This window comes from Oncorhynchus tshawytscha, linkage group LG16 (assembly GCF_018296145.1).
Source record: "Oncorhynchus tshawytscha isolate Ot180627B linkage group LG16, Otsh_v2.0, whole genome shotgun sequence".
Lineage (NCBI taxonomy): Eukaryota > Metazoa > Chordata > Actinopteri > Salmoniformes > Salmonidae > Oncorhynchus > Oncorhynchus tshawytscha.
The window spans coordinates 18404031-18416998 of NC_056444.1; the positions used below are offsets into that span (position 1 = coordinate 18404031).

Consider the following 12968-nt stretch of genomic DNA (forward strand, 5'->3'; position numbering starts at 1 on the left):
AAATATAACACATTCGATCTGGTAAAAGATAATACAAAGAAAGGCCATAATGTATTATTCCAACCCAGGTGCAATTTAGATTTTGGCCACTAGATGGCATCAGTGTATGCACAACGTTTTAGACTGATCCAAGCCATTTCTGTTACATTTTTTGTATCAAGACTGCCCAAATGTGCCTAATTTGTTTATTAAAAACTTTAAGTTCAAAACTGTGCATACTCCTCAAACAATAGCTACTTTACTGTAATAGCTACTTTTAATTGGACAGTGCAGTTAGATTAACAAGAATTTAAGCTTTCTGCCAATATCAGATATGTCCATGTTCTGGAAAATGTTCATGTTACTTACAACCTCATGCTAATCATTCATCATTAGTTTTAGTTTCTGTTCTAGTTTACTATAATAACCTTGAGGGGAACACTGAAAAAAAGCAGTGGAACTGGCTTTGAGGTTCAGAGTTGAATTTGAGGCCTATAGAATACATGAGATGTGGTTTGTAAAATGAAAATATTGAATATTCTGTGCATACTGTAGACAATACTACCACAGATAGAACAATGAGACAGATATTTCTGTTCATTGAAAATATTTTACTGGATGTATAAATGTGAAGCATCCGCTTGGCGTTTCCAAAGCCAAGTGTCAGGCAGTGGGAAGTGGTGTCATACTTGAGTAAAAGTAAAGATACCTTAATATAAAATGAGTAACCCAGTAAAATACTACTTGAGTAAAAGTCTAAAAGTATAAGATTTTAAATGTACTTAAGTACAGTTGTGGAAAAAGTACTCAATTGTCATACTTGAGTAAAAGTACAAAGTAAATGCTATACATCAAAGTCCTTATATTTAGCAAACCAGATGGCACAATTTCCTTTTTTATAACTTTTTTTGACAGCTAGTGGCAACTCCAACATTCAGACATAATTTACAAAGGAAGCATTCATGTTTAGTGAGTATCTTGATAAGTGTGTGAATTTGATATTTTTCCTGCACTGCTAAGCTTTCAAATTGTAACTAGTACTTTTGGATGTCAGGGAAAATGTATGGAGTAAAAAGTCCATCCTTTTCTTTAGGAATGTAGTGAAGTAAAAGCAGAGAAAAATATAAATAGTAAAGTACAGACACCCCAAAAAACGACTTAAGTGGTACATTAAACTTTTTATTTTATTTTTTTACTTAAGTACGTTACATGGCCGGCAGTGGGAGAAGATGCAGTGAGATGGATTTTGGCCAATTTTCTGCTTATTTTCTAATCGATGAAACAATTGATCTCAATACAGTTCTGTTCCCAAAACTAAAATATGCTATGAACAGTGGACAAAATTTGGTAGACTTTACATTTTGCTAATTTTTTTTAAAAAGTGCATTGTTTAGGAGTGCAAATGCGAATTTAGTTCATGCACACACGCACTTCACAGTTAAATACAGGTTAAATACATTTTTATAAAATGGACACGCGCACTTCAAACTAGGCGTTCCCTAACGGAAATATGAGCCAATAGGATCTCGCTAACTCGTGCTTGGCTCTGCCCACCTCCTTGCTAGTTCTGACTCATTCGTTCCCATTTGAAACGACGGGTTTTTGTCAATCTTGGTTTCGTTATAAAAATCTTTGCTGTTACTGTATGAGCAAACGGAACTGTTCTGAACGAGGCCGATTCGTATCCCGGGCCATCTACCAATGAGCGTATGAGAAGGGCGGGACTTAGTAAACTGGATAACCCTAGCGGAGAGGAGGGCTCCTTCTCAATAATCTAAAGTGGCTCCCTCTCCTTGTCGACCTCCATACATGATTACAAGTCAGTAAACTCAGCCTAGCTGTAAAGTATGTACAAGAGGATGAACAAGAATTAGTTTTTACTGTCATGGGTAAGATGTCAATTGAATACTCAGGAAAGAGCTAGGGAGAATAATTGCTTACTCCTCGCGTCCTCTCTCCTTCCCAAAATCTATTAGATGAGAGCCACTTCTCCTTCAATGAGTTTTGAGAAGGAGGAGAGGGAAGCTAACGCAATGAGTAAGCAATAATCCTCCCTAGCTCTTTGCTGTCAGTGCATAGAGAAAATGTGATGACAGAAAGCGACTTTAGACTGTTGAGGCTATACCCGACCATAACAAGGTTACATGCCATGACCAGAATAAAAATAAAGCAGATATTTACGTTATACACTGTTTTCTACAATATAAAACACATCCGCCGTTTAGTACATTGCTTTGTACTAAACGGTTTTGCTACCAATATTTACTCATATCTACTGAAATTGTACATTACACATTTTCTCATGGATTATTAAATATGATATTACCATGATGAGGAGTCGTAATTGTAAATAGTTGCACATACATGTGGCACCAGGTAAGAGTAAACACTTCGCATCTACATCTTTGCTAGGCATTTGTATCGTTGATAACCAAGAGAACAAAGGAAACTTCTCCACATGTCCCCCATTCCGGGGCCCCGTTGTAGCGCGGCCTATCATTGGCCAGCTCCCTGATACAATCCGACCCATCGCAATGCACCGTAGTGAGAATCTTGAATATCGGCGGCGGTGATTGGCCCGTATGTTTGGCGCTCGTTGAAGCTGCAGTGGCCGGAGTGGGCGGCGAATGTGAGTGAAAGAGACGGAGAGAGACGTTTGAATAGTTGCTGAGGCGGAAATATAGAAATTGAGAAACTGTTCAGTAAAACATAATATTTTACAAGACGTTAATTCCGCATCAAACTATCCGTGTTATTTCCATTGGGAAGTACATACCAGAAAGAAGCGTAGCAAGCCGGTGTTCGCTAGCTAGAGGACGCGCGAGGTGAATCGACTCCCCCTTTCTCTCGGTGCTAACGAGCTAGCCAACAAAACATAGTAACGTTAGTAATCCAATCCCGATCAACGAAAGATTCTCGCTTGGTGCGTATCGGATAGATCCCGAGTCACTTCATTGAATGAGGACTGACCCCCCTCTGCAGGTAGGAAATGCTGTCAAAATATACAATTCTTCTTTCCTCTGAAAAAACAAATAATAGCCAGATATGTAACGTTAGCTAGCTATCTATGTCGCTAGTTAGCTTGCTAGCTAACCGGCTAGCCAGGTATGGAAGGTTAATGTTAGAATTGATACATTTATTCACTTGTTTGATCTGGAAGTTATCTTTGTAAATTATGCCAATAAGTTAGCCAGCCAATGAATGTGGCAAGATGACAGTTGTGTAACGTTACTTCACTTTGCAAATTAACTGGAGTGTTTGTCTGCGGTGGAGGCGCGGAAGGGTTTTCCTTTCTTCACTTCAAATCGTACCAGGTTTACACGTTTACTCCCAACATTGAACTTTATTGAACTGTGTAGCGGTGTCATTAATCCTTTTAACATTAGTTAGCTAGCTAGCTAAATCGATTTATTTGTCAGGATGGTTTGAAATGGACATTTAGCTAGTATCATGCACATTTCCCAATTCAGATGTTAGCTACCTCGAGAACCGCTAGCTAGTGTTCGCTACAATTCTATAAAAATATTAGTCACATTTGACATGACAGCAATGACAATGACAGAATTAGGCTCCAATGTGTGTCACTCGAGGCAGTTGAGAGCGAAGTGAAAGCCTCCCCGACTCTGATGTACTTGTTGTTCTTCATATTTCCAATCGGGGCGCTATTCAGCCACTTGCCACTACATACCAGTAATATGGCACTAGGCTAGTACAGAATAGAACTCGCCAGCTTGTAGTCCTAAAAACCGGAAATGATTTACCTCTGGTTCGTTTAGACATTTCTATGAGGAAGGAATAGGGTTTTTGAATAAACGCCGATAATAAGGTCTGACATTAACACAGGCTTATGAGATCTTATACGTTTAGTTCTATAATGGTAATATCAATCAGTTAACATTACCTTTATAAAGTCTTTATTTGCGTTATATATATTTTTTAAAGTATTACAAATGCTTCAAAAATCCCAAAGTGATGTTAGCTGATAAAGATTGTCTCATAGAACAAAACGTATAAGATCTCCTAACCTGTGTTTACCACAGACACAGGCCTTATTTTGGGCGTTTATCCAAAAACCTCGTTTAAAAAAAATACCTGAAAGACTTTGTTCAACGAACCATGGAGGAGTTAGTGCCTACAAAAAGAGACGCATTTACTATTGTTCTCTATTACCTTTTAATTATAATACTGCTAATTGTCCCCTCCATCTTTGAGTATTGAGCCCTTCAATCTAACATATGAACATGTTTGTATTGAACTGTTGAACACAAACATTTGACAAATAGTTTTCAGTAATGTGTAATTCTACAGTAAGCCTTACTCCTTTCCTCTATGCTTGGCAAAGCCCTTAAACATGAGCATCCAGTGTGGTGACTGGTGTGATAACAAATTTTCATGGCAGCATAGGATACTGTATTTCCTTAAGGTAGGGGATCCATTGGGTTAGACCCACCCAGGCAGGACAGATGCACAATATCAGTGCAGATTAAGAAAGGGATACATTCTAGTTCCTCTAGTCAGAGCTATAGGCAGTGTTCTTTCTAGCAGTATGTGATCAGTAAGTTGTTTTGACCAATCACAGACAATGCAATGTATTTATTATGTTTAGTCTGCCGGGTTTTTCTGGGTGAAAATGGTGGTGGGGGTGGGACCATGGGCTTGGCCAATGGTGCAGTCACTGACTTAAAATGTTAGAGGCCCTCCTGTTGGCCACAGTGACAAAATGTAGCTGTTTTTAAGCTCATGTCCTGCAATTCTACACATTTTGCTCAGAGGAAAAAGGTGCCGTTTTAAAGCTAATTTCGTGCCATGGGGCTGAGATAACATGTTGCCATTTCAAAGTTGATTTCCTTAAATTCTACACATTTCACCATGGCTTCTGCTATCTGAGTGACTCAAACATAACAAATCAATGGGTGCCCCATGCCATGACAAAAATACTTCTGAATGCATCATTTGGGGAATTTGACTGACTAGTGTTTATTTTGGTGATAGTTCATTCTCAAAGATTATCTTGTAAAAAATATATAGGTCCATTATCTTTTCTACGTACTTTATTTTTTACGTTTTTATTTTTTTAATTTAACCTTTATTTAACCAGGTAGGCAAGTTGAGAACAAGTTCTCTTTTACAATTGCGATTATATCTGGTTTTAGTCATTTTAATTTTACACAAAAAAAATTGGACATAGGAGGCTAGAAAAAACACTATGCAGAAAAAAACCTGAGTGTGTAATGTACAGTGTCTATTTTGTATACAGCACTACTCTGTTGGTAAGACAATTTCCCCTTGGGGACATTAAAGTTCATCCTATTCTAGACAGCAGTCACGTAGCAGACACACAACTCTAATTTGATTTCTGTTGCCAATGACTTCGATCTAGGGCCCTCTCCAGCATTCGTTTCTCCAGGCCTTATCGAGCAGAGAGACGCGGATGTTATTATGGAGGCTTCAATACTGTGTTTAGTTGGGACTGAGCATGTGTACTGGAAGCCAGCAAAGACTGATTTGTGATTTATGTTTTACCCCAAGTAAATGGACAATGAATTTGAAACATGCAACCAGAAATTAGTTTGGGGGTGTTTCCCCTTATTTGCATGACTATGAACTGGCCTTGCATGACTGTCTCAGTGCCGCTGTAGAAAGGGAGTAGAGGTGGGAATTGAAACTGAAACAGCCGTTGACTGAAGAGACTGTGCATGCACCCTTATCAACATGTTCCATGACCAGCTATGGGGTCCAAAGCTCAGTTGTGTGTTTTCATGTCAACTCTTAGACGTTAGTCCAGAACCATAGCTCTTTGCCTTTACTCTTGTACTGTGCTGGTTCTAAAGCTGTGTGTGTGTGTGTGTGTGTGTGTGTGTGTTCCAGGTTGACCATGGTGCTGACAGGGAAGCGGTCTGAGAAGGGACCAGTGTGTTGGAGGAGAAGGGTGAAGTCTGAGTACATGAGGCTACGCCAACTCAAACGTTTCAGACGGGCTGATGAGGTCAAGGTACATATACACAAACAAACATTATAGATATATCACACACACACAGGTTTCTGACAGTGTCTCTCCCCCCAGAGTATGTTTAACTCTAACCGTCAGAGGATCCTGGAGCGGACAGACATCCTGAACGCTGAGTGGAAGACCAGAAGGATCCAGCCCGTTCACATCATGACATCGGTTAGCTCCTTACGAGGGACCAGAGAGGTCAGTGCATGTTTCACAAACAACACACACCTTTCCAGAGATATTGAAAATCTACCTTACCAGTTTACTGTTTTTCACCATTTAGGACTTTTTACACTTCACTTTCCAGTGGAGGCTTGTCTGAGTCCTCTAGTGTGTGTGTGTGTGTGGTCTTGTCTCCTACAGTGCACAGTGGACAGTGGTTTCTCTGAGTTCTCCAAACAGGTGATACCTCTGAAGACGCTCAACGCTGTAGCCTCTGTCCCTGTCATGTACTCCTGGTCCCCGCTACAGCAGAACTTCATGGTAAACACGCACACACTTCCACAGCAGAACTTCATGGTAAACACACTGCTACAGCAGAACTTCATGGTAAACACACTGCTACAGCAGAACTTCATGGTAAACACACTGCTACAGCAGAACTTCATGGTAAACACACTGCTACAGCAGAACTTCATGGTAAACACACTGCTACTGCAGAACTTCATGGTAAACACACTGCTACTGCAGAACTTCTAAATGCACAGCAGAACTTCATGGTAAACACACTGCTACAGCAGAACTTCATGGTAAACACACTGCTACAGCAGAACTTCATGGTAAACACACTGCTACAGCAGAACTTCATGGTAAACACACTGCTACTGCAGAACTTCATGGTAAACACACTGCTACTGCAGAACTTCATGGTAAACACGCAATACTAAGCTTGTTCTGACACGTGCACTAGAACCACAGTTATCCAACCTGATGCCGTAGTCTAGTACCGACTTGATGATAGTGACGTCACAGACTATAATGGAGTTGTCCTGACACACCTGGTCTGCCTTGTAGGTAGAAGACGAAACGGTTCTCCACAACATCCCTTACATGGGAGACGAGATTCTGGACCAAGACGGAACCTTCATAGAAGAACTCATCAAGAACTATGATGGCAAAGTTCACGGAGACAGGGGTAAGACATGCACGTGCGTGCACGCTTGCGCACACACAAATATTTGATATTATCAAGTCTTGTGTTTTTGGATGTGTTGTGTGTGTGTGTTCTTGTTAAATGACTGTCTGTGTTTCCAGAGTGCGGCTTCATCAACGATGAGATCTTTGTGGAGCTGGTGGGTGCCCTGACCCAGTACAGTGACAACGATGATGAGGATGATGATGAAGAAGAGCAGGAGTTTAAGCTTGAGAAGATGGAGCTCTGTGAGGCGAAGGACCACCTGGCCGAGGACCCCCGAAAGGAACCCCTGATCAACACTGACAGTAAGACAGACGGCCACTGCTATCATCCAACCGAGAATAGATATGGGCCCTATCCCAAAACCATTCCCTTAAACCTTTATCTCACAGATCTCTCCCCGAGTTCCCTTCCCTAGGTCCTTGTCCTTTCAGATTTCTATCTCTCCTTACGCTCTCCTGTGTGGGCTGACGCAGTGACTGTTGGTAGAAATTGTGTGTGTAACCCCTTTGTCCTCTGCTTGCAGGCCAAGGCAGCAGTGACAGCTCTAAGAAGTTTCCGTCTGATAAGATCTTTGAAGCCATCTCCTCAATGTTCCCTGATAAGGGCTCAACAGAGGAACTTCGAGAAAAGTAACTACCCCTCTGTGTGTTTCATATAAAGTGTATGTGTGTTAGAGCAGTGATGATGGAGTTTGGAGTAACAATTAATTGTCATGCAAATGGACACGGTTATTGTAATGATTGTGATTTTTATTTCTGAGCTTGTACTGTGCATAATGCATATTTGCAAATGAGGTTTGTCATACCTAATGAATACAACACAACTTTGATGGCACCCTGTCTCTCAAACTAATGTTTGGAGCTTTTGGAAATGAACCTTCTCTCAACTGTGCCGTTCTGGTTGTAAAACCATTACCAACTTTACCCTCTTGATGTAAAAAAAAAAAAAAAAAAAAAACAGCTATTTGGGTAAACTATATCTACTTGAAAATATAGTTGAATACCCCCATTACTAAAATGAATCTATGAAAATTATGACGATCATTCGTTTAGCTCAGTTATTGTCCATAATGGTTGGTTACACGATAATACGATTATTGTATCAGCCCGTGTGTGTCAGTAGAACATATTCCTGTCCTGCCTCAGATCTAATTGTGTGTGTGTGTGTGAGATCAGGTACAAGGAGCTGACAGAGCCCCAGTTGCCTGGTGCGTTGCCTCCAGAGTGTACTCCTAACATGGACGGTCCCAACGCTCGCTCCGTTCAGAGGGAACAGAGTCTACACTCCTTCCACACACTCTTCTGCCGACGCTGCTTCAAATACGACTGCTTCCTGCACCGTGAGTGTACGGACACAGACACACACACACTCTCACCACATTTGGACTGTTCTGCACCAACACTCTGACTTCACTATGACCCCTCATCTCTCTCATCTTTGTATCTCTCTCTCCAGCCTTCCATGCGACTCCTAACACCTATAAGCGTAAGAACATGGAGAATCTGGTGGACAGTAAACCCTGTGGTGACGAGTGCTACATGTACCTGGTGCAGGCAAGTACACTCAGACACACACTCAGACACACACTCATACACCTTCAGTTCTGACTGTTGTTCTGTGGTGGTTGTCTAGGATGGATTGGTGAGGGAGTATCCTGACGGCATGGCAACCGAGAGGTCCAAGACCCCTTCCAAACGCCCAGTGAGCCGTCGCCGGGGACGACCCATCGGCAACAGCCGGCCAAGTACACCAACAGTCTCCACCGACACCAAAGACACGGACAGCGAGCGGGAGGGGAAAGACGACGATAATGACGATGATGACGATGATGATGATGATGACAAGAAGGACGAGACCACCAGCAGTTCAGGTACATACACACGTGCGCCAGCCAAACACCATACCCAGTCCTATGCACACACTAACCATTGCCTTTTATGTAATCCAGAGGGTAACTCACGGTGCCAGACTCCAGTGAAGTTGAAGCTGACGTGTGACCCTCAGGTTGTTGATTGGAGCGGAGCCGAGGCTTCACTCTTTAGGGTTCTCATCGGAACCTACTACGACAACTACTGCGCTATAGCACGGCTCATAGGAACCAAGACCTGCAGACAGGTGTGTTTTTATCACCACAGCACCTATGCATTTCTCTGGCTTTCTCTCCCATGACTTCCTCTTTACTTGGCAGGTTTTATGGAAAGACATTTTTGTATATTGTCTGGTAATGGGTGTGTCTCTAGGTATATGAGTTCAGAGTGAAGGAGTCTAGTATCATCGCTCGCGCTCCGGCCGAGGACGAAGACACGCCCCCTCGCAAGAAGAAGAGGAAACACAGGTACGCCATGCCCAAATATGGACAGACTACTTCAGGGTGCAGTAATGGGCTGACTGCAGGACATAGTCAGAAGCTCTGGTTGTCAACTTCCACGGAAAAGACTACTCACGATCTCCTTTTTTAGGTTGTGGGCCACTCACTGCAGGAAGATCCAACTGAAGAAAGGTGACGATTGTCTCTAGAACTCTCCTGACATTACAGCTTCACTCAATCTTAGAATGTGATTGTGTTTTTTTGATCATTGTGATTCATTTATCAGTTTTTATCTTTGTGTGACAGCGCTGACCTGTGCTTGACCCCTCCCCCTGTAGATGGTTCGTCCAACCACGTGTATAACTACCAGCCATGTGACCACCCCCGCCAGCCCTGTGACTCCTCCTGTCCCTGTGTTACTGCTCAGAACTTCTGTGAGAAGTTCTGCCAGTGCAGCTCAGAGTGTGAGGAAATGTTTTAATACTTTATTTTGATCCATAATTACAGTGCAAACCAGTCCACACTCTCGAATCGTCTCTCTCTGTGTGTGGGTAGGTCAGAACCGTTTCCCAGGCTGCAGGTGTAAGGCCCAGTGTAACACTAAACAGTGTCCATGTTACCTGGCGGTCAGAGAGTGTGACCCTGACCTGTGTCTGACCTGCGGAGCCGCTGAACACTGGGACAGTAAGAACGTCTCCTGTAAAAACTGCTCCATACAGAGGGGAGCCAAGAAGGTAACACACACACACACACACACACACACACACACACACTTGATATCAGTAGCTCACTCTTGTGATTTCCCCCCCCCTCTCAGCACCTGCTCCTAGCTCCGTCTGACGTAGCAGGCTGGGGCATCTTCATCAAAGAGCCCGTTCAGAAGAATGAGTTCATCTCTGAGTACTGTGGGGAGGTGAGGCTTGGTGATGGTTGTGTTTGACTTGTGTGTAATGTACAAGCCTGTGGAAATGATTGTGTTGTGTTTTTCTCTCCCCTCCTTGTAGATAATCTCCCAAGATGAGGCGGATCGCAGGGGGAAGGTCTACGACAAATACATGTGTAGCTTCCTCTTCAACCTCAACAACGGTAACACACACACGCATACAAAAGTATTGAAATACTGTTTTTGATAAGCTAAGTGGGAGGGAAAGCTAATTCTTTCTCTCTCCACCCCAGATTTTGTAGTGGATGCTACTAGGAAAGGAAACAAGATTCGTTTCGCCAACCATTCCGTCCACCCCAACTGCTATGCAAAAGGTCAGACAATGCCATAATCCCTTTCATTAGTTGATTTTGGGTGACTGCTTCCAGAGAGGATCAGACTAGGTGTGCTATGGTACTGTTTAAACCACCAGATGTATAGTATGTCAGCTGATCCAGCCAGTTGTGTATAACCTAATACACCGGCAGATGGGACCAACAGACGTTACTGATGTAGAGTTTCACTGATAAGACCTCTGTGTTGTGCTAACAGTCTCCTATCTCTGCAGTGATGATGGTGAATGGGGACCACAGGATAGGGATCTTTGCTAAGAGAACTATCCAGACTGGAGAAGAGCTCTTCTTTGACTACCGGTCAGTATATACGGGTTACTAACCAGCCTGTCTGCAGCCATTTCAATCTGAATACCCCGTGAGGAGGGTGTCTAAAACTTGCTCCTTGTTTGGTCTCATTGACACACTTATACGTATGCATACTCACACTTTGTGGTTGATTTGATGTCTAGCTAACTTGTCTTATCTCTCAGGTACAGTCAAGCAGATGCTCTGAAGTACGTCGGCATCGAGCGGGAATCAGAGATGCCATGATCCCCTCTTCTACCTCTAGATCAAAGGCCTTACGCACGCACGCTCTTCTCTTCAGGAAACACAAACGACTCATTGTCGGAATCCTGGGGTGCTTCAAGAATTTTGGGAAGTTTAGACCTTTTTTTTCCCCACTTTGAATAGTTTTTCTACCAACAAATCTTCCTGTTCTGAGTTATGTAGGACTCGTTGCTATGGTCACTAGAACGGTCTTTCCTCCATTTACAGCTAACTAACACATAAACAGGTCTTAATAAATCCACTGCGGGGATCTCTTTAGCTCTGTTACGCTTTTTATACTTGATCCAAATCCATGGACACATTGACTCAACCATAACAAGTGGTTGTTGAACATTTTACTTAGCCCCTGACCACCAGCTAGACTAATTGCAGGTTAAAAACATCTGTGACTGACTTTTCCCCCTCCCCTAGCCAGTGTCCAAACCCCTTAGTCTCAGACCCCACAGACCCATTCTTGAACGCCCGAACATTGTTTTGAGACTAGCCTGATATCTGAGGTGACAGTGTACGATGCATGTTGACCAGCAGCACTACCTGTTTTGTTTTTTTCTCTGACTTCTGGTTTATTCCTAAAATTATATTCTGTCTTTCATTTTTTCAAGTTTTGAACATTTGATGACCATTGACCACCTGAGGCATGCTTTGATACAATCTCTATTCTAGATGGTGCTAACTAAGACGGTGTGATGTTTTGTAAATGCCCCCAGGTATCCACTTCTGCTGTGCCTTGAATCTCGTCGTTAGAACACTGAATAGTCACTTGATTAGAGCCCTTAAGTGTTGATTTATTGATAAAGATGTATCCTCAATCTGGTTAATGCATGATGATGAAAGCTTCCATGTTTGTAGTCCCGGGAAGACCTCACTGCTACTATAATCTAGTGATGCCTGGTGCTTGTGAATACTGCAGACTTGAACCAATACAACCAGCCTTGAATAATGTTAAGTAATGTTCATGTCTTCACCTGCAGTGGGACGAACTGCTCCGATTTATCTCCTGTTTTTACAACTGTAACTTTGTCATCTTTTACCAGCAACTGAGAGGGCTCTGTAAAGACCTACAGACAGATCTAGATGACTGACGGTTGTGTTTAGATGGAAGTCAGGAGCCGATCTCATTTAAGTAGTTTGTTGCTCATGTTAGTACAGGGGTGGGGGACTCTGGTTCTTGGGAGATCCATTGATTCAATGTCCCAGCTTACACCAGATCTAAATCTGTCTGACTGGAAAACCAGCAGATACAGCAGCTCGAGGACAAGTATCTCACCCATCTGTTTAGGATGTATACTTCCTGAGTTGTAGAGCCAGCTGGCATCCAGTGGGATTGGACATTACAGAATGTTCATAGAAATATAGGCCTACTACATAGAACAGTGGTGCTTCTGTCAAGGAATAGGGAAAATGCTCTATACAAATTATATATTGACTGTTGTGTAACGTTTCCTCCAGTTGTCTAGCCGGGACCACTACTGTCTGATTTCCAAGGTGCTGATTTTTACTGTCTTTACAGGGAGTATTGTTCAAAGTGATCCAGAATAAAATGAGAAAATGAAGGTGTCCAATTGTTTTTTTTGAACCACTGACAACCAAAACCTTATATGCATTTTAAAACCACTTCAATAATGAGTAATTTTGCACAAACAACTTTTCAGAGTCGTGTTAAACGAGCAGTATAGACTAGTGCTATAATTAAGCAATAAGCCACGAGGGGGTGTGGTATA

General features: G+C 42.4%; 1 protein-coding gene across 3 annotated transcripts; it reads left to right on the forward strand.

Annotated features, from left to right (window-relative positions):
• The first annotated feature begins 2563 nt into the window (after positions 1-2563).
• ezh2 (enhancer of zeste 2 polycomb repressive complex 2 subunit) lies at positions 2564-12800 on the forward strand. Of its 3 annotated transcripts, none has more exons than XM_024374549.2 (20): positions 2564-2961; positions 5848-5971; positions 6044-6172; positions 6338-6457; positions 6989-7109; positions 7229-7414; positions 7636-7741; positions 8288-8457; positions 8568-8665; positions 8745-8982; positions 9061-9227; positions 9353-9447; positions 9572-9612; positions 9759-9884; positions 9976-10154; positions 10238-10333; positions 10425-10506; positions 10597-10677; positions 10911-10995; positions 11169-12800. In XM_024374549.2, exons 2-20 carry the CDS (start codon positions 5855-5857, stop codon positions 11227-11229), a joined length of 2298 nt encoding a protein of 765 aa, XP_024230317.1. In that variant the 5' UTR covers positions 2564-2961; positions 5848-5854; the 3' UTR covers positions 11230-12800. The 3 variants fall into 3 exon arrangements, with proteins under 3 accessions (XP_024230317.1, XP_024230318.1, XP_024230319.1); XM_024374550.2 differs by having other exon boundaries at positions 2565-2961; positions 8288-8451; XM_024374551.2 differs by lacking the exons at positions 2564-2961; positions 5848-5971; positions 6044-6172; positions 6338-6457 and adding an exon at positions 6689-6783.
• Positions 12801-12968: the final 168 nt, after the last annotated feature.

Bases quoted from the DNA above. Each gene is read 5' to 3' on its own strand.
- ezh2 (XM_024374549.2), top strand. From the start codon at position 5,855: ATGGTGCTGACAGGGAAGCGGTCTGAGAAGGGACCAGTGTGTTGGAGG. The intron at 6,458-6,988 runs GTAAACACGCAC...TCTGCCTTGTAG, and splicing joins CGCTACAGCAGAACTTCATG to GTAGAAGACGAAACGGTTCT. The intron at 10,155-10,237 runs GTAACACACACA...CCCCCCTCTCAG, and splicing joins TACAGAGGGGAGCCAAGAAG to CACCTGCTCCTAGCTCCGTC.